We start from the raw sequence: 22,528 nt of genomic DNA, 5'->3' as shown, positions 1-22,528 counted from the left end.
ATAATAATTTGGAAAGACAAAATTTTGGCTTTAGAAAGGGTGGGACTTCAAACTTACACTTTATTATACTAAAATTTAATAGGCTATAAACGGCATTGCTAAATTTTTGTGAATTTTTTAAAAGCTTTCAGTTAAAAGGAAAAATTAAATATAATGAAAATAGTTAAAACTTGGAATTCAAAATCGAGCTCCTATTATTTTGAACGCATGTGTACGTACTTGCTGAATACTTATTTTACCAGTTATATAGAAATTTAATATCAAAAACGTTTTTCACTAAAACTATCGTACAAATCCTTTGCAGTCTAAATTTGAATTACTGGACAAACTAAAAAAGTCTGGAGCTTCTGGTAACATCGTCACCACATCCAAACTTACCATGCAGTTCTGTGGCAAAGGCGATAAGGCTAAAAGTGCTAATACTAATGTACTTCCAATACTTATACATTCCTGTCCAGAGGATTTTTCAACGGTGGAATATTTTGATGTAAGTAAACAAGCCATACATAGGTACAGTAAAACAAAGATTACATTAACCTCAAAAGAAATTTTTATTTTTGTGCTCAATTCCCACAATGAGCAGTATTAGCATACTAAATTGAAATAAACAAAAACAAGACTTGAATGCTTTTTTTTTTAATCGGTAGATAGTTTCATATCATTCATGACGAATGTTTATTCCAGTCATATGACTACCATGTCAGCGTGTGAGGCACGTCATACTTTAGCAGCAGTTTTAGACTACTTTTCTGAGTTGTTGGTTTATTTGCGGATACCAATGACTTTGTATCATGGTGAAAAGATTTTAAAGGTGATCTCTTTAGCAGACCGTTATTCGGCTCTGAGCGAGTTTGACAGAACCAGCTGATGGCCTGACGTCACTTGGGGTGCGTTTACAAAGAAACTGAAATATACGAAAAAAATCAACCAATGACATTTCGTTGCCGTCTGAACAACGACTGATTGGACGAGTGTGTGAATATGTTTGAAATGATTGTGCGAATTTCGGCTGGCGATAAGATTGTGTTAGTGATATACGAAAAAAATCAACATAGTCCTAGTTTATGCTGTTTAGTTGCCATCTGAACAACGACTAATTGGACAAGTGTTTGAAATGATCGTGCAGAATTTGGCTGAATCTCCCAAGTGACGTGTAGCCGAAGTTCCCCTCACAATTTTCTTTGGTTAAAGAGTAAATCTGCCAAATTTATCATCCTTGACTTTGTATAACCCCAAAAATAGTTTATATGCGTCAAGGTGTTGCTAGAGCAACAACGTCATTTATATGTAGGTATTTTTTTTACAATTAAGTTGTTCGAATGACAAAATTTTCCGATGTTGTAGTAGCAGTAGCGTTGCTGTATCAGCATAAAATATTCCCCAAAAATTGTTAAGAAATGCTGCTGAACTGACAGTCCCTGGCTGGATTTAAATCCAGGTCCTTCCGGTATTGGCTAATTACTGGGAATAATTTTTCAATAGCTCGTTGGTTTAATGGGCAGGAACAACGAGGCCTAATCGATTACTGGAGATCCCAAATCGGGCATGCGGCAATCGAAAATACTCATAGATCCGGAACGAATAAAGGCAGAATCAATCCTTAACCTAAGCAGAAAGGACATACAACTTTACACTGAACTACTAACAGGACACTGCAAACTTAATTATCACATGAAAAAGTTAGGTGCGATAGAACAGGATTCTTGTAGACTCTGCAAAGAGGCACAAGAAACAGCAGAACACGTTCTATGCGACTGTCCAGCAGTGGCACGACGCAGATTAAATTACATGGGAAATGGGGCTATAAATCCAAACCTCCTGGTAGAAATTCAGCCTACAGCAGTTTTAGGATTTATTATTAGCCTAAAACTGTTCGAGTAGGCTACATGGCTGCTCAATAGATCTATTCAGGTCGCAGTGCACAAATAGCCAATCAATAATAATAATAAATAATAATAATGGGCAATTGATTGGAAATGTCATAGTCTACTTCGAATTCAAAAATATCACTTTCTTTAAGTTTAACAATCAATCTATCAAATCAAACGCATTACTGTTAGTCAAAACAAATTTATCTAATTGCATTTCACTTTTATTCTAAAATAATACATTACCAGTCTAGTCGTATCGAACCAAATATTTATTATTTACTTGCAATATTATAATATTTTTGTAAATGCAGTGCAATGGATTTAATTGTGTCTGAGTGCTGTACTTGCTAGGCTGCCCTGACAAAAAAAAATAAAATAAACTATAAATAAAAATAAAAAAAAATTTTGTAATTAAAAAAAAACACAACCGAAGATAAAGATATTCTTTATATAAAACTTAACTACCTAAAAAAATTGTAATATGATTTGATTTCTGAGAAGTAATTTACATTAAAATTATTTTATTCTTATTTTATAGAATTTAAAAACAAACTACATTGGCCGCCTTGTTATTTATGCGCCCATTGTAAGTACCAGCATGAATGTCATCAGCGATTTGGAGTTAATGGATGGCATTGCTGTGTTGGTGCGCCAACAGACGGAAGGTGTGGGACGTAACAACAACCAGGTACGAAAAGTTTAAATCTTCAATTAATAAGATCATTTTGCTAATATTGCGCTTACTTTCATTCTTAATACAGTGGCTTAGTCCACTAGGTTGTGCCATGTTTTCCATACAATTGCATATTTCCTTGGACTCACCGCTAGGTGGGCGTCTGCCGTTGCTGCAACATATAGTTGGTTTGGCTTTAGTGAATACATTCAGAGGAAATGAAGTATATAAGGTGAGTTAAAACAATTATTTGTTTTATTATTTTTAAGAAGTTGAAGACACATTGAAGCAATGGTGCCTTGGAAAAATGTATGACCCAGAACACAAAAAAGATAAAAAATTATAAATTATATTATACGTTAGAATAATTACAATCTGACTTGCTCGATTTTTAATTCGCTCGAGTCATGGGCATACCGCATTCGTCCAGCTAAGTAAAATAGACAATCATCTTAACACCAGTTCCACCAATTAACCCTTTAAGCTTTTATGTCGTATACCAGTGGTCGCCAACCTATTCAATGTGTTGAGCTACTTTCAAGATTTTGAAATAAACAGCGAGCTACTTGCACAAGCCAACATAAATTAATTAATACACAGTTATATTCGACATATAATACATCTATTTATTTTACTAATATACGTTCTATATATAATAAACTTATGACTTATAGTGCTTATACTTATGCATAACTACATCCAGGTTCACACCTATCAATCGTAACAAAATTTTTTGTAGTCATAATGGCAAATCACAAGCGACTTAAAAAAAACAAAAAAACAGTAATAGTACATTATTATATAAATAAAATATGGGCAGATAAAAAGAGCATATTTAATGAGAAGGTTGACATTCTGACTCATCGATAATTTTTTTAATATTTGCAGTATAATTTGATACAGTCATTCGAATACAGTTATCCAAATGTATATCTGTAAGCCGATTGCGGTATTTATTTTTAATAAATTTCATATTGGAAAAAGAAGATTCACACAAATAAGTTGAACTGAATAACGCTTTCACTTTCAACGCAACACAACATAAAACTGAATACTTATCTTTACTTACTAAAGTTCATATACATTTTGTATTTGAACCTAAAGATTTTAAAGTCAACTCACTTTGAAAAGCAATCAGTTCCATTTCTGTTGCAAACTGTTGTATATCAATGTCCATGATGGGTGAAACAACAAATTGCGTCACTAAAGCAATTTTGCTGAAATCCTTGAAACGATTTTTGAAGTTTTCCTTCAAGTTAGAAACTATTTACATATGATATTTACTGTCATAGGGCTCTAATAGATTTTTGGATATCTTTTCGGAAAGAATAGGAAAATGCTTAGTATCGCGGTTTTTTTTAGGTTTTGTTCCCAAAATTCAAGTTTTGTAATAAATGCATTTATATCAGAAATCATTTCCGCTAATTCTTTATCCCTGCCTTGAAGCTGCAAGTTAAGCTCATTTAATTTCTCTGTAATGTCCACAAGAAAACCAAAATCTCTGAGCCAAGTCGAATTTTCCAGTTCAGGAATCGGTTCATCGCGTTCTTTGAAAAATTGGAGTATAGCAGGCAGGACATTATTGAAACGTTTGAGCACTCGTCCTCTGCTTAACCATCGCACTTCAGAGTGAAGAAGTAGCTCTCCGTATTGACAGTCAATTTCATCAACCAAGGTTTTAAATAATCTTCTTTGTAACGCTTGAGCTCTAATCTTGTTCACAATTTTCACCACCAGTTTCATAACGTTGTTCAAGTTTAGAAAATTTCCACATAATGCTTGCTGACGTATAATACAGTGGTAACTAAGAAATTGTGGAAAACTTTCATCCTTATGACATAGCGCCACGAGCCCCTTATCACAACCCACCATAGCTGGAGCACCGTCAGTTGTCAGGCCTATCATTTTTGATATTGGAATTTTCTCAGAAGAGATGAGATTTTTTAAATGAGAAAACAGCTCTAGCCCAGTAGTATGGCCTTTGAGTGGAATAAACTTCAAAAGATCTTCTTTAATTGTAAAATCACTAAAAGCCATTCTGACAAATATGGCCATCTGTGAGGTGTCAACTACAGTTGTACCTCGATTAACCGGGTTGCTCGGGACCGGGCTCAGCACGGATAATCGAAAACACGGTTGAAAGAGGTTTTTTGAAATACATATTCAAAAATTTTATTATTTTTATTTATTTTTAAAAAGAACATGTAAATTTGCATCTATTAACATACTTATGAATACAGATACATATCTTATTACTGTTTTTATAATATACTTTCATATACATACATATAGGTACATAAATGCATATTTATATTAATTTAAAATATTCGTTTAAAGTAGTTTGTCTTTTAGAATTCATTTGTTCCTTAAGTAAATGACTTTGTATGCGATACACTTGTATTTTGTCTGGTTCTGAAATACCTGTACCAGTATAGTTTTCTAAGAACTTTAACAAAACACTACTAGCCTCTATTGCTTGAGCTAATGTGGGGGTTTCTACCGTATTACCTCCATCTGATTCCTCTGAATTTGACTCAAGCTCATATTCTTCTGTTTGATTGACCATGTTAACGATTTCATCATCAGATACAATAGCAAACGGTGCGACATCAATATCGCACTCCATCCACTTTGAGATAGCATCAGCTGTAAAACCAGGTGGTATTAATACATCTGATTGTATCTCAATACTAAAAGTTGAATCATTTTCATCATCTTGAGATAGTAAGTTATTCCAAACTTTATTTAAAACACGTGGGGTTACAGAATCCCACGAAGTCGCTGCTGTCCATAAAGCTGACTTAATGTTCAAAGATTTAACAAATTCGTGTCGACTATTAGAATCCACAAGTTTTTGCACGATAAATTTACGGTACTGGCATTTGAAACTCCGAATGGCTCCTTGATCCATAGGCTGAATCAAAGATGTACAATTCGGTGGTAGATATTTTACTGTAACATTATCAGATATCATTGCATTTACATCCGGGTGTGCTGGACAGTTGTCTAATAGCAAAAGAACTTTGCAATTCTTTTCGAGACCAATGCGTTGTAAATGTTCTCTTACCTCTGGTACAAAATTGTTGTTAAACCACTCCAGAAATAGCTCTTGTGTTACCCAAGCTCTCTTATTAGACTTATAAACTACAGGAATGTATTTAACATTTTTTAAACATCTTGGATTAGCACTTTTTCCTATTATCATCAATTTACACTTGTGAGTCCCAGCTGCATTTGCACAAAGTAAAGCTGTGATTCTTTCCTTGGACTCTTTGTACCCCTCAATAGAATATTCATCACCACTCGCCAACGAATTTTGGGGCAAACACTTCCAAAATAGACCGGTTTCGTCTGCATTATAAATTTGTTCAGTTGTAAGTTGTTCATTTTTAATGTATTCGTTTAAGTCTTCCACAAACATCGTTGCAGACACATAATCAGCACACTCCTTTTCTCCTGTGGATTTCAGCCTACGAATTCCATGCCGATTTTTGAATTTTTCCAGCCAACCAGATGAATACTTACACTCGGAATTTATGTTTAATTTACCATGAAAATATTTTGCCTTCTCAGTAATCATTTCGCCTAGAAATTGCAGGAAATTTTCAGTTTATGTGGATGTCTGGATTTGAGTAATATTACCTGTAATGGGACATCCCTTAAATCTTTCTTGTCGAAACCATTCATATGTTGCAAAATCAACCTTTGGATTTTCGGATTTTTTCAGAGTATGTCTATTTTTTAAATCGTGAATTGAATCACTTTCCGATTCATATTTCAAAATTTTTTCTTTGTTTTTTATTAAGTCTCGTACAGTTTGTTTGCCAACACCATATTTTTCAGATAAAAAATGAACGGATGGGTTCTTGCGATATTCGTTAATCAGTTCTATTTTCTCTTTAATTGAAAGAACTTTTCTTGCTCTTTTTGTCAGTTTACTTATTGATGGAGCCATTTTCACAAAAGCACCTGTTAAGAGATCAAATTTCACTTACAGACTGAATGAAAGTGAAATTTGATACAAATTTATTACATAAAAACAAAAAATGGGAATCCCCGAATTTTATTTCTTTGCACATTCACTTAAATTGAAAAAAGTTATTATACGCCGCACGGATAATAGAGGTAAAGCACGGTTAATAGAGATATAAAATCAAACACACAGCATGCCGGTTAACAGATGTACCCGGTTAGTAGAGGCCCGGTTAACCGAGGTACAACTGTACATCTGTTGATTCATCCAGTTGCAGTGAAAAATAAATACAGTTATCTAAGTCACTTCTTAACTGTAAAAAAATATCATTGCTCATTACCTCTACTCGCCTCATCACTGTATTAGCAGAAAGTTGCATAGATTTTATAGCAGACACCATTTCGTCTTTATTTCTAAAGTTGGCGAATAAAGAATCTGCAGCTTCCAAAAATGCTTGTTTTATGATTTCCCCGTCTTCATAAGGTTTTTTCTTTTGTGCAATTATCTGGGAAACACGATAAGATGCTTCAGTTGCAGCCTTATTTTTGTCGATTGTTTTCAAAAATATTGACTGTTGTCCAATTAACTGGATTTTTAAATGTTTCAGTTTTTCTTTTCTGGTGGCAGAATTTAACGGGAATGCCTTCTCAAAATTCGAATGTACAGTTTTATGATGCCTCTCAATATTTCCTTTTTTAGGAACTGACACAGATGTATTACATAACAAACAAACACTTTTGCCTTTAACTTCTGTGAAGAAGTATTGTTCTTCCCATTCCGAATGGAAATGGTATGTCTTTGCCTTCTTACTACTGCTTGCCATAATGTTTCGAACTCTAACCCAACCGCTGCACGCAGAACGTTGATAATGCCGTTCAGTATTAAACTGAGCGCAATGTCGACGTGCATTGCGTATATATAAAGCCCAAGAATGATGTAAACAAGATTGCGCCCATCAGAGCGTACGTGACGTCACGTTTGCTGAGTTGTGCAGTATTGCCAACCATTTGCTCTTCGCAATAAATTTAGTGCTTTTTTATACCGAAAATGCGACAATTTTTAAGTTTGGTGTTTGTTTCTTTTTGTTTTTAATTTAAGGCTACCGAGACTTTAGGTTAAAAAAAACTGTATTATTATACAGAAGAAGTTTAAAAAAGGCCACTCTGAGAAAGTTAAATAAAACTAAGTGAATTAACAAAAGAGTTTCGCTTAACAAAAAAACTCATAAATTAAATTGTACATAAGCATAACACATTTATTTAAAAAAAAACGCACATTCTACAGACAATTTGTCACGCATACAAAGTTCTTTAAGTAACACAATAAAAATTTCGTGTTTTATTTTCTTTAAATGGGCATTTAGTGCATTTTTATATCCAAAGCTAGGCAACTCTGCAGTAGCGAGAGAGAGATTTGACTGCCGAAAGCAGAAGAACACCAACAACACCGGCAATCGCGGGCAATGCCACCAGATGTTAAAAAAAAGTAAAGCTAAATAAAACTGAGTGAATTATTTAAATAATTATTAAAAAATTTATATTTTACAAAATTATAAACATGACATTTTAATTAGAACAACTAGAAAAATGTCATGAAGAAAGAACTAAAACTCCGAGACACAAAATAATAAAAATAACAAAAAAAAAAAATGATAAATCAAGTTACGAAAATGGTAATCTGGCCATACTGGAGCTAAAATCACGTAACTAGTTGTCAAATTCGCTGAGCGCAAAGTAACGGGACCACGATGGGCGCCATCTCATTATTCTTTGCATCATGTATAAAGCCAAAAAATTCTCGAACACGCTAATCGGTTCCAGCCGATCTTAGAACGGAGACGCGACTTCGCGTCTGTCGGCGCGAAATCGCTTACCGCAGTGTTGCCGCTGTTTATCTATTTATTATGAAAATTTCTGAAATTTACTAATACTGGTATGATTTTCAGATTTTTGGATTTTTTGCAACGTGAGCAGCGCGAGCTACCAGAATTGCCTTTGCGAGCTACCGGTAGCTCGCGATCGACGGGTTGGCGACCACTGTCGTATACCCATCATGAAAGGATGCCATTTGTTTGTTTAATGTTGACATATAATTATTTATTACTCGAGTGTACTCGACATTAAGCGCAAGGAATTCACTTTGCTATTTATTTTAATATTTAAGTACACTAAACTAGACATATATTAAAATTTTAACACATTGTATGACATATGTAATCGACGAAATTTAATTAAATTCCTTTTGACAACTTGAAGACGGACGTTTTCGTCGTACTTGCCATCGCCTAACAATAATTAAGCACGCCGGTGCACATTTTCAAAATAAAACAAAACGCTTAAAGGGTTAAGTGGTTTTTGTGTGGGTAGTACAGCTCTAATGTTTACTAGGTGTCTCTTATGAGACGTATGTTTTTAAAATATGTCGTAAAATCGTAAAATATACTAAAAAAATTCTTTAGCTGTTTTTTGTTTGTTCCATTCAGGGTGATTTACAGGGTGTTAACAATGGAAGTTAACAAAGAGAAAATTCGGTACACTTTACAGTTTTTCTTTGATAGAGGCGAAAGTGCAAGCCAAGCCGCTGAAATTGCAAATGGTGTTTATGGTGCCGATACTGTAACACATGGGTTGAAAAGTCCCGGGCCTAACACATCGATGGCGTTAGTTTTATTGCATTCACCTCTTTTTCAGTTCGTAATAGCCTTAAAAAGATAACTGTAAAAATTTCAAGATATTCTATTCATCAGTTCGTGAGTTATTGTGCTAAGAGTGACGTTACTTTTTCACGCTACACTTTCAAAAGAATGGATCAAAATGAATTTCGTGTTTTAATTTTACACCACTTGTTGATGGGGACAAATACCGTTCAAGCGAAGCAATGGCTTAAAAAGTGTTATGGGGACTCCGCTGCGTCGGAAACAACAATAAAATGATGGTTTACAGACTTCAAAGGTGGTTGTGGAGACACCGATGATGCACAACGCAGTGGACGCCCAAATGAGGCGTTAGAAAAAAAAAAAAAACATAAAAAAAAATGTTTTGAATGATCGAAAAGTGAAGTTGCGTGCTCACCGATAAGAAATTTCGCTCGGATGAAGAGGTTATCGCTGAAACTGAGGCTTACTTTGATGCCATAAATAAATCGTGCTACAAAAGTCGTATTGAAATGTTAGAGCGGCGCTGGAATGATTGCGTCGTTCTTGATGGAAATTACGTTGATGAATAAAGCTAATTTTGAACAAAAAACGTGTTTTCTTTGTTAGACCCGGGACTTTTCAACCCATGTGTTAACATCTGAATCACAGAAATAATCGAAGCTGGCACGTTAGTAGTCGTAGCATCGCACAGGAGCTAAAGATCGATCATAATAATGGATTTCTATTTCTTAGCTAATATAAAGAAAAACACTGTAATTGTTTTAAAAAGCCCATCTTTTAGGAAATACCAAAACTGAACATTTCTGAGTTTTTTTTGACACGCTAAATATATGGGAAGTTCCATTACTACAGCTGAAAAACTTAAAACGCATGAACGCACCGTGACCCAAGTTGCATTATGTATTAGTAACCACAGCTTACCACAATTGCAAAAATAAAAAATTGAACCTGAAGCTGAGCATCTCTTCGCTTCATTTTTTAAACAATAAAATATTTTCTTTGTGATTAAGAGAATTGGAACGTTGCTATTATGCCTTGAAATTGATGTTACAACAACAACTACATACAATCTTAAGGAAAAAGAAAATTTTGTGTTCGAATAACAGTATTTTTTTTGTATTGCTCTTTGTAATCGGGTGAATTTTATTCTCTAGAAATTGCATTGAAATTCTTTCGGTAGTGAATTACAGAGCCTGCCGGGATATATTTTTATTTTTTTTATTTATTCCACTACGTAATACAAATACAGTGTTTTTTGATGCCGTTTCTTGATATAAGAGGACGCGGATGCTTTAAAAAAAATAAAATTTTAAAGCAATTAATCTTTGACTAATAGTAAATAAAAAAAAAATGTAGTTTCAATTCGTTTAAAGTAAAATTTTAAAGCAAAATACAATTTTTAAGTACCTGCTTCCTCTTATATCAAGAAATTTTATTTTAAAGCCCATAACTCTCCACCGTTACGAGTTGGAGAATTGAAAAGGGACAAAATAAAAGATAAAGCTAATAAAATAATACAGATATGCATCTTATATATATTGCTTACTTACATTATTACTAAAATATTTTTTTAGGGAAAAATCTGTCGCGTCCGATATCATATAACATTTTAATTCAAAATAAAACCAATTTGTTGTTGCTTCTTATTAAATATAAATTCGTTGTCATGATCCATAATTAGATTTAATTTCCAAAAAAAAAATCTTGCCATTCTGAAAGTAGCAGAATGGATAATTTAGATGCGATTAAGCGGGAAACAGATTGGAGTCTTTAGCGGTATTCAGGCTACACAAAAGGCTCTGGAGAACGCAAAGAAAACTTCAAAGAATGCAAGACGAAGCTTGATTCTGTTGTAAGACAGAATGTTATACTTTTATGGGTACACTTTGGTGTTCAAGAGATTGATAAAGATAATTGGCCGACGAATTGGATCAGCGGTTACCCCACAGGGACTGGAGTCAATAATAGGAATCAGTTTTTCAGGAAACATAAGTTGGATCAGCGATTATGTATGCAATTTACATAAAAAGAGAATTGCAAAGTGTTTTGTGACAAGCTCGAACAGAAATCTGTCGAATTTTCTTCTAAAACTTGGAAGAAAAGACGTTCGGTTGATGGTCGGTATAATTACAGGACACAATCCATTCGGTCAGCATATGACCACATTTGGAATCATTGAGAACCCGATTTGTCTATCTTGCTTAGAGGAGGCGGATAGCACTGAGCATTTTCTCTGCGAGTGTCCTGCCTTTGCTGGAGCAGGGTTGCGAATTTTGGGTTCTGATGTCTTGAGAATGTGTAATATTCGTTCTCTCATACTGGAGGATATTTTCAGATTTGCCAAAGAATCTGGAAAATACTCGCTATCTCTATGTCTCTATTCTATACTATATCTTGCTTTCTGTTACTTCTCTTCTTTCCTCCTGAACTATCCTACCTCTTATTTTCCAGAGCTTTAAATATAATCAGCTTTTGAGTTGAATGTTTTAGGAGTTACCAAACTAATCGGTTCTTCTTGGCTCTATTTTTTCAAATTTCAATTTCAAACCTCACAAGATGCTTGTAAAAGAAGGCTTCCATCGCTGTTTCGAGCAGTGGAGGATTCGCATGGAAGGAGTGTATATTGAGAACGATAATAATAAACCAAAATAACATGTTTTTGCGTCGATCACGTTATTTAATAGCAACAACTATTATCCCTGCATTATAAATCTACATTTAGGTATACTTCTATTCACAGAAATGGAGCTGGTTTTTCATTAATGAAAAAAAATATACCCACAAATATAATAATAATATAAGTTGCAAGTCAGTTCCACATATTAGCATAGTTTAGATTTTGGCAAGGAGCGAGTTTTGTTATTTGAGCGATCGATCCCTTTTATCATTTACTATCCTTCACATAATTATCTCTTAGTGTGATGTTGCTCGGTATTCTCCTGATCCGTGCTAACTCTAGAACACTTAGCTTCATCCAAATAGCGTAAGCTCCATCCGAACTCTACTTCGGTTAGATACACCTCGTGCAAAGGGCGGATACCTGTTTTGGTCTTAAGATTACTGAGCAGTGGACCACTCGCTGAGAGATTCCTTATTTATACCGCATATTTATACCACTGTGCGACACGGAAACCTCATTTATTTATCTTCATGAAATCATTTTGTGCCTCTTATGAAACGCTGGATTGGTCAAATCCCCATGCCGGACAGTTTTGTAAGAGAATTGAAAAATTATCTACCTAGAAAACCTGCTCTGATTTTAGCTAAGGCTGGACAGTTGCAGCGGAAGTGCCTAACTGTGTCTTTTTCTTCCTCATCTCTACATCTTCTTAATATTCATGGGAGTAAACTTCTAGTCTCAAGGAATGCCTACTAAGCAGCCAATGACCGGTTATATAAGCCACGACCTTCGAGATATCCTCTCTTGAAAGGCTAAGCAGTTCGTTTGTATTTTTCTTATTTATTTGCGGCCACAGTAGCCCAGCTGTTACGCATGTACCTTCATCTTTCCATGCCCTACTGGCCCCTTGGGCAATATTCTTTTTGATTATTAGTTTGCTCGTGGCCATAGGTATCTCAATGGTACTTTCATCACTAAGCAGTTGAAGAGCAGTACCCCTCCTGGCCAGCTCATCGGATTTACAAATTCCCTCAATATCTCTGTGTTTCGTAACCCAAGTAAGGCTTGAATACGACGTTGACTGCCCGGTATTCCTGTGCAACCTTTGATCTTAGTGTAGCCGCATTCATTGATTTAATGGCCGCCTGGCTATCGCATAATATATTTATAGTTGTTTTTAGATATGTAGCCACTTCTTTTATAACTGAAACTTCTGCCTGATAAACACCCCAGTAGTCGGGTAGTTGAACGTATATTTGAAATCCTAATGCCTTAGAAAACACTACATAGCCAACTTTATCGTCTAGCTTCTGTATAGAAATTTAATTTTTTGGATTTTTGCCACTCTCTTCGTAACGGTATGCTCGTCTTGAAATAGAGGCGTGACCAAACCGCCGGTCTTTCCATAGCGCATACTTTTAAGTCTAAACGCCGAGGCGATGGCCACGTGTTTCACTACAAGATTTAATGCAAGCAGATTGATTGGGATATTTTTTTATTATTTATATGTAGATATGCCCATAGTTTGTGGCGATTTGTATTAATTTAATGGTGCCTAGATACAAGTTTCGACATTTGCGGTACTCTACAAATTTCACATAATGCCCCTTTAAACACTCTCCATAAGCAAAAGATAATATTTTCATGTTGCGTAACTTTCCTTTTATTTGCTTTATTTAACTTTTCGCATCCATATCTTTAGCCTACAATACATGCATTAGATTGAATTTCGTTTCGGTTAATAATAGGCATTTTCAGCAAATCTCTTCATCTGACACTTGATTTTTTATATGTATGTAAGTTATTATTTCATTGCCTGTTCTACAATCTGCAGTAATTATTTATTATTTCTGAAGTTTTCAGTTGACGTGTATGCTTTTTGAAGTGGTATGCCTTTAATTTATACATATACATATTTTTCATTTGCATGCTTCATGAAGTTTGTATATTTTGGTTTGATAATTTAATCTCGTTGAAATTACTGTATTCTTGTTATTTACAAAGTCTACGTTAGTCTTGGATAATTATCAAATTAAGTTCCTATTTACAAATGCATTGTTCTGAAACACCATTCGCTAAGCACTGGTTAAAACGCCACTTCAACGCGACTTCATTGACTGACACAATATAATCGTAGAGGACCTAGTTGAAAGTTAAACGAAAATCGACATTTATTTGTACTGAGTACGTATTAGGAATGATATTACTACAATTGATTTTATGCCATAGATTTTTACATTTTCCTGTATTTTCATTTCGTCATAGTAATTATTTATAATCTCGTTAGAAGTAATTATAATTGATTTTTTTTTGTAATTGTACTTGAAAGTAGTTTTTTTTACTCTTTTGTAGTCTCACGGCACCTTTAGGATGTATATACACCTATGTACGTACATATTATATATACACTTTTAGTACTTAAATCTAGTTTACAATAACAATTTTAAATTTTTTCGGCCCTAAATAGCAATTTGGAAATTCATATATCATCATCGCGGTATTCCATTCCATATTGTTCTTATCACCACCTGCTTATACTGATTTGATTTGATTTAATAAATATGTATGTATCTGTCTCAGTTCCTTTGGATACCCCTTTTGTGAGGTACTTAGTATATTGCTGATTTGATACATAAATTTCACTCGATTAAAATACTGACTCTGCTGAACGTGACAATTGTACAGGGTGTGACGGGCTGCGCGCCAACCGTTTCTTGGGTAAACGCTCCAAAAGAGACAGCAGTTTGGCAAAGTCTGGCCTGTCATCTGCTTGAAACGACCAGCAGAGCATAAGTATATCCTTGACATCGCGCGATGTTTGCAAATTGGCTAGTGTTTGTTTCATACCGCGCCCCACTTGCCAAATGACCGACTCCGGTGGTTGCGATTTGAACGGGAATTCACCACAAAGCAATTCGTACCACACCGTACCAAAGGAGTATACGTCTGACGCCTTAGAAAAGGGTAAAATTTCTTCGGTCGGCTTGCGTGGCATTAGCGCACGCATCAGCTCCGGCGCCAAGTAGCACAGCCAGCCATTAGGCACACCTAGTCCCATTTCGCAGTAAAGCAATTTGGTGGAACTGAATAGACCAAAATCGGTGATGATAACTTTTCCGTTCTCCAGGAAAATATTCTTTGTTCGCAGGTCCTTATGGTGAATACCACGGGCATGCAGATATCCCATTCCTTGTGAAATTTGTTGGGCCACCAGCGTAGTGCGATTAATAGTGAATTTGTCGCGACGTGCGTGTATGTAGGTGTAAAGCGTGTTGCCTTTACATAACGACGTTACGATGGCCAAGTGTGGTGGATTCATGCAAGCACCCATAAATAGTACTAGATTCTCATGGCGCGTCTTCTTAAAGTTGGCCACCTCTAATTTGAATGCTTCCAGCATGTGCTCATCGTCGAGATAGTCTTCCTTAAGTAATTTGACAGCGACGTCACCATGCCATAATGCACGATGCACCGTACCGAACCGCCCTTTGCCAATAGATTCTAGCAAATGCAAATCGCCATACGGGATATCCCATTCCTTGAGTGACAATGAATTTTGACGCGGCCAATTCCCCGAATCACCATCTTCGGTAGAGTCTAGCCGTATCGGTGTGCGGTCAGAGTCAGTACTAGCGGAAGTGCTTCCCGACAACGAGACAGTTTTATCACTATCATTTGATTTGTGGGTGTCGGATAATTCGGAGAAGGGAGCACGCTTATCGACACCAGCTGAGCTGAGCTTGCGCGGGTAGAAGGATCCGGTTCCAGTGCTAACTATACTCGAGGTAATGGAGTGTATAGTACTGTTCGTTGAAGCTGTTACTGTAGCAGCATTCGTACTACTTGCGTACGGGCCCACGCAGGTAACTACAGTGCCACTAGATAAACTTTCACTTCCGCAACTCGATTTATTGATTGAAGATGTGAGAGAGTTGTTCCCGTCATGAAATTCGAATTGCTGTGAGCAGATGAATTCACCACTTACTGACTCTGTGCCGCTATTTTGTGAGGAATAAAGAGTCTGTGTAGTGCCACCGGCGGCTTGATTGCAATTCGAGGTGATGGTTACGTCTGGAAAGTTGAACTGGCTAGAATTTTTTTGAAATGAGGAAGGTGTGGATAGCATATTGGAGCTCGTGCTTGAGCTGCCACCACCCGAAGAGCTCATCATATTACCACCACTCGTAATAAAGACTGTACCCGCATGTGCGGCTGCGTGTTGTTGTTGAAGATTAAAAAGTGCCGGGCTTGAGGGACTAGAGCTATTGCAGCTAGAACCTGGTGAACTGCTATCGTGCTGATGGCTGCTACTCACCGTGGAACCTGATTTATTACGTCGCTGTGCTCTGTTTCTTCCAAACGTATTTAGATTCGGTGATGTATTCGCAGTGGGCTGGTTATGCGGTAAAGTAGGAAATCCTACTTGATCCTTCAGCGTTTTCTTAAACTCATCCACAAATTCAGGCGGTAGCCCGCATGATGGTGGCACATTCGACTCACAGTCTTTATGGCAACGGTATTTGCACTCTTTGCATTTGAGACCAAAAAACATTTGCTTTTGACAAAGATCACACGTTGACATCACCTGGAAGACTTTGGCAAAACGATGTGATATGGTATGCCCCATTCCTAATGTCAATGTGCCGGGTGAACGTGGAACTTGAAGATTGTTTGGATTATTATTGTTTTCCGCGAATACGTCCGAACTAGCAGAAGAATAACTGTCAGGGCTAGGATCAGTGTGCAAGCGGGAACGTGGTAATGACGATATGTTACTACCTGCCATTGCGGTTGCCCCCATTACTGATGACGCTGCGGTTAAGGATTGCGACTGGGGGGAGCCAGTACTGGAGAGCGGGGTGTCGCGGAATGGAGACTCGTTAGACTTGGATTTAGCCAGGGGCAGCATTGATGAATCTTGCTGGCTAGATGCCATTACAGAAGCTGCAGTCGCAGAAGCAACAGTGGCCGTATGCGTCGGTGTATGTTGTTGCATACTGGACAATAACGTCTGATGCTTCTTCATAGGAGGAGGCGTTCCAGCCGGCTTGCCTCGCTGTGGTGTGCCATTGACACTGCTGACACCGCTACATACAGTACTGAAATGGCTAATTATACTGGTGGGCGTGAATGGTGAATTCGGAGGTGAAGGCGTCAACGTCAGTGTTAGAGTGGAGCCCTGCATACTCGACAAATCGTCGGTAGTATTATTGATTGCAGCCGTTGAAGTCGATTTGCCGCTGTGATCATGTGATGGCGACTGACGGCTGCTACCCGCCGATTGATGATGGTGTTGTTTCGCTTGCTTCGTTATCATGCGATGAGTGCGAGGCGAGGCTGTTATTCCAATATTGCCCATACTACCGCGGTGATGATGATGATGATGGGGATGATGACGATCCCACGAGTCCCAAAACAATTGTTCAGTCAGTTGTTCTTTCCCCTCGCTCCCAGCGGTACTGGTGGTGCCATTTCCACCTTCAAGTATACTTAAGCTTTGCTTACATTTACGCAGGTTTTGCATAGCAGTTGTCAGCCGTCGAACATCTTCTTCTGTGCGATAACCGAGATTATTGCACAATAACTGTTTAAGTTCTTCATCACTCTGTTCGAGCAGCTGCTCCAGTGTGGACAAGCGGGTGAGACAAATATTAGATGATTCTTGACTAAGACCAACAACGCGTAGCCACTGCCTTAGTTCAGTGCCGGTGGTGTGGGGCAAACCGCTAGCCGGTATTCGTTCATTTAAACGTGCTTTAGTTAATAATAATTTGGAGAACATGCGTACTAGTTTCGACTCTAGACTACGGATCTCCTGTTGCGTTAAAGTTGCGCTTGTGGCACATTGTGTACGTAACCCCTCCAAACGATCGGCCGAAATGTCTATCATGTCTTGTATGACATCGAGATCGTTGACCGGTAACGGTGCAGCCATTGCAGAGGCCGACGTCATTTTTGGAAGGTAGTGATGATGACGGTAGCAGGGTGGATTGGGCCCTTATTTATTTACTGAAAAAAAATATATACATATACATATATAAATATTTTTAAAACAATTTTTATAACTATGTAATTTGAGAAATGGATACGAAATTTACACACTTCATTACTTTACTTAATCTACATAAAATTCGCTAACACTTTAAACGCATAATTCACATAGCTCTTTGCCAGCCACTTTCCGCTGTTTTTTATGTTTTCTTACTGCTTGGCCTCGGTCTCGGTCGGCTATTTGCCGCATACAATGTTGCTCGTTGCTGCCCTGTCTCGTCTTGACGGCTTGTCACACATAGCCTTTGCGGAACGAAAAAGCGAACAAAAAGAAAAAAATAGAGCCAGCAATCGATTTTTCATTTATATGCAATTTGATTTCGCGTTGCAGCACTATTGCCCAGTAGAATGCAAATTAGTTGACTATCCTGACACACCTGTCTTCGCAGACAAAAGCCTGTGCGTATGTCATGTATTACTCACGATTGCAATCCCAGCACTTTAATTATAATATATTCTTCAGAAGCACAACAACTGAACTCTGCTTCATTGCAGCATTGAATGTTACGATTGCGACTGCAATTCTAGCTCCGTCGCGGTACCGCAAGTCTTAACATAAAGGCGTTCTTTAAAAATCACTTCGCATTAAACATACTTAACATTTTTTTATAGCAATGTAAGTAAACTAGCTTCACTTACTTCTTCACCAAAATTAATGCAATTTGATTTTTTAAGTTTCCCAAGAACAAAAACTAAAAAAGAAATAAAATTTCCTGCTGAAAACTCGTGTCGAAAAATCTTGTCGTGTTAAATAGACAACCAAACTAGCGAGTAAAAAAGAGCGACTGTAAGAATGTTGGCAAAAACATAAAAGCAATAACTGAGCTACCAGATTAAGTGCATATATCCTTTTAAGCATAGTGTAATAACAGAGAACGTATATTTGTAAATATATACATAATTATACTTAAAAAAATGTTAACATATATATGTAAATATACGTTTTCTGGTAATAATATAAAGTGTGTATATTTTGACAATGACATATTTTTTCAGAACACAGATCTGGTAATTATATACAATAGTTCCTTTTATCATTCTGGCGCTTGTGAATATGTGTATTAATTTAAAATTAATTAAATAAAAAGCAATACATATATGCATTTTAGAATTAAGTATTCGAACAAAAAATACAAAATAAAAAAGGCTCAGAACTGCTTTTGAAATATGTCACAAAATGGCTCCCGATTAGAAGGACGCGTAGACCTATCGGGTACAATAAAAATAAACAAATACATATCCATACAAGCAAATCTATCTAAAGAAACACTAACGAATTAAAAAATAAGATAACAAGAATATTCCACTGGAAATAATTAATATGATTTCAAGACAACATAAAAACATACGCAACAACGCACGCTAAGAAAACATAAAACCATCGGACTAAAAATAAAAGTAAGTAGTTTACGACGAGTTTAGATATCGTTTGTTTGCAAACAACATAGTCTGAAAACCCAAAAACAAATGATTTTGTTAAAAATCAAATTAACTCACAAGTAAACTTTAATTTATCATGAAGTTTAAAGTTTTCAATTTGCTAAATATAAAAAAGTGCAAATTTTAAATGGTTGAAAAATCTCGTTGATTTTTGAAAATTTGTTTGTTGGCGATTTTGAGCGTTTTCTCCATAGTATAACAAATGCTCGTAAGAGATGAAGAAGAAAATACCCAACCCCATAAAAAAAATTGGTAAAAATCAACGCCATTTTTGAGCCACTTGAAACTGCACTTTAATTTACCAAAATTTAATTCGCTATAAAAATGCATACTAGGAATTTTGCTAAATATTCTGATTGAAAAGCGTGAAATTTGGATGAAAATTTGTTGAATTTTTTTAAATTTTGTACAAAGTTTAAAACTTTAATTTAAATGGTTTTTGTAGGATTTTCTTCAAAAAATCATTAATATTAAATAAGAAACAAATGAATCGTCAAGATTTGGCAATAAATCCCTGTGCTATAGGAATTTAACGAAGTCAATTTTTACCATAGAATTTCCAGTTAGAAGGTCACCCAAAAATCTGTTTTCTCAGAGTAAATGGTATTAAACTAATTTATTTATGTTATGCAATGTAAATGTTTTAAGTTTAATATAAGAAAAAATACAAGGCTCCAAGCAAATGATTTCAAATAAAATGTTCAAGTTCTTTAAATCTAATTATGAAAAATATTTAATATTGTTATTAAACAGAAAAAATTGACATATTTATTTCTTACGGTTTAGGACCTTGACATCCGTTTAAAATGGCCTAATGACATTTATGCAAATGGAGTACAAAAAATTGGTGGTCTTATTGTGAAAACAACAATATTCGGTTCTAAAATCATTGCAAACCTTGGATGCGCAATGAATTTGGATAACAAAAAACCGACGACATGCATTAACAACATGATTCAAGAATATAATACTGCAAATCGCGCGAATTTACCATTGCTAAAATATGAGGAATATGTTGCAATGACATTTAATGAGATTGAGAGACTTCTGGAGAAGGTGAAATCAGGCAACTTTGATTATTTTTATGAGCAATACTATACGCAGTGGATGCACGAGTAAGCTTCATTTGGGAAAATATATGTATGTATGTTAACATCTAACACAACTTTCTTTTGTATTTAGTTTGCAGAAAGTCAAGATATGCGACAAGTATGGGAAAAAGGAGGAGGCGACTGTTATTGGTATTGATGATGTTGGCTATTTAAGGGTTCGAACCATTGACGGCACAATAGAAACCGTTCAACCCGATGGTAATAGTTTTGATATGCTCCAAGGATTAATCGTACCTAAATTCAATTAAATAGTGCAAAAGCTATTACCGTATACCGTATAATATTCGTGCTTCTTTAAAAACGTTTTTTAAATTACGTGTATTTAAGTGCATTTAAAATCTACTTAATCTCCAATGTAAGTTTTGATAGTCTAAACTATATAATTAATAGTAACAAATGAAATATGAAAAACTAGCAGAATTTGTGGTGATAGATCAGAAGTGTTAAAAGGTCTTCGAGAAGCAACACTAAACAAATTAGTACTGAGTTCGATCATGACAAGTAAACTTATATAAATTTATATATGAAGCATATAACTGCTTATTTCATTATAATACTATTATATTTCATTATAATAATATTAATTTAAACGTAAAAAATGTGATTGACTCACAAGTAATAAAAAATCAGTTTGGTCTTAAAGGGTACTCAATGCTCAGACCACCTGACCGTAGTAAGTAACAAAGTGGAAGTGCCATCTAAGACGTGGTAACTAGAAATGACGTCAATAACCTGTAGGTTTTTGCAATGATAGTAAATCACTTATATCATGCTCATCGACATTGTTTAATATATCCTATTTTTTGTTGATTCATACACTGCCACAAATTAATTGAACGCGATAATACTAATAGGTGTAGTACCTCTTTCGAAGAATGACATGTGTTTGATTAAGAATAGAAAATTAAGTTAACAGTGAAACTTTTACTAACTCAGATGTATAATTCGTGGGCTTACCAAAAACTATTTGCTATTAGTCTAAATAGATAAGTGTGATTATTATTACTTTTGTTATTTTCTTGTTGAATTTATATGTATATGCTTAATGTCCTATATACTCGTCGAATTTAAAATATTGGAAGTTATAATAAAGAAAAAAAGAAAATCAAATGAGTTTTAATTATGCCCATTCCCTTTTTAGATTGTAGATTTATATAAAAATTAAAAGAATAACCCCCGTACGCCAAACAAACTTAAGGGTTAGCATATATTCAAACAGACCAATTAGGTGAGGCAATTAAGCTTTATATATTATATATAATATATATAATGTGCGCGTACACCCTTTTTGGGTGTTTGGCTGAGCTTCTCCTCCTATTTGTGGCGTGCGTCTTGATGTTGTTCCACAAATGGAGCGACTTACAGTTTCAAACCGACTCCGAACGGCAGACAATTTTTTTTATGAGGAGCTTTTTCATGGCAGAAATACTCTCGGAGGTTTGCAATTGCTTGCCGAGGGGTGATCGCTATTAGAAAAAAACTTTTTCCTAATTTAGGTGTTTCACCGAGATTAAAACTTACGTTCTCTCTGAATTCCGAATGGTAATCACGCACCCATTCGGCTACGGCGGCCGCAATTTAGCCTGCATAATTAGTATTTGACAGCTGAAAGTGTTTAGATTTTGTTTGTGAAAATATATATTTAATAAGTTTTATTGATTGAATCGATTTATAAATCATATTTTAAATGATTTGATATTTGTTGTCTTGTATGGAGGGCAATTTTTACCGTTTTCACAATTCAAGCGGTTAACGACAGGTTTTGTGCTTGACTTACATTTTATTGAAGGCTCGCTACAACACCATAGTTTGAACAAATTGAAGTCTCAAGTCGCAGGCTATAGTAGTCTAATTATCTGTCAAACTGTCGATGACAAGAAAAGAGATAACGCAAATAAAATGCTATAGTCGGACGACGCACCGAATGTGTTAATATTATAATATGGTGGAACATTTTTTCTAGTAGCGGTCACCCTCGGCAAGGGATTAAATATCTTTTCATGAAGACCATCAACTATTCCGAAGAAGCTGTAGGGACATCCATTTGTAGGATAGCATCAACAAGTCCCATAAAGGACCTGGCACTCAACCATTTATATATATTATGCTCACAAACACACCTGGATAAAAAT

The 22,528-nt window shown here is 35.7% G+C and overlaps 2 protein-coding genes across 5 annotated transcripts in view; one reads left to right on the top strand and one right to left on the bottom strand.

The window, feature by feature from the left end:
• The window catches only part of LOC128865050 (biotin--protein ligase), a 38,719-nt gene extending 17,311 nt beyond the window's left edge, over window positions 1-21,408 (top strand). The window contains exons 10-14 of the mRNA XM_054104966.1: window positions 305-487; window positions 2,410-2,559; window positions 2,633-2,776; window positions 20,071-20,399; window positions 20,467-21,408. Of these exons, the coding sequence (XP_053960941.1) occupies window positions 305-487; window positions 2,410-2,559; window positions 2,633-2,776; window positions 20,071-20,399; window positions 20,467-20,644 (984 nt within the window). The 3' untranslated portion in view covers window positions 20,645-21,408. The remainder of the gene's footprint in view (window positions 1-304; window positions 488-2,409; window positions 2,560-2,632; window positions 2,777-20,070; window positions 20,400-20,466) is intronic.
• LOC128865036 (kinase suppressor of Ras 2) lies at window positions 13,433-18,620 on the bottom strand. 4 transcript variants are annotated; one of them, XM_054104925.1, is made up of 2 exons: window positions 18,484-18,620; window positions 13,433-17,802 (listed from the first exon to the last, which is right to left on the bottom strand). In XM_054104925.1, the coding sequence occupies exon 2, from the start codon at window positions 17,744-17,746 to the stop codon at window positions 14,441-14,443; it is 3,306 nt and encodes a 1,101-aa protein (XP_053960900.1). In that variant the 5' UTR covers window positions 17,747-17,802; window positions 18,484-18,620; the 3' UTR covers window positions 13,433-14,440. The 4 variants fall into 4 exon arrangements, with proteins under 4 accessions (XP_053960900.1, XP_053960916.1, XP_053960908.1 ...); XM_054104941.1 differs by lacking the exon at window positions 18,484-18,620 and adding an exon at window positions 18,268-18,448; XM_054104933.1 differs by lacking the exon at window positions 18,484-18,620 and adding an exon at window positions 17,999-18,170.
• Window positions 21,409-22,528: the final 1,120 nt, after the last annotated feature.

The sequence above is a fragment of the Anastrepha ludens genome, chromosome 2 (assembly GCF_028408465.1).
Source record: "Anastrepha ludens isolate Willacy chromosome 2, idAnaLude1.1, whole genome shotgun sequence".
Lineage (NCBI taxonomy): Eukaryota > Metazoa > Arthropoda > Insecta > Diptera > Tephritidae > Anastrepha > Anastrepha ludens.
Note: the sequence above shows the minus strand (reverse complement) of the source record. Positions and strands in the feature narration are given on the sequence as shown.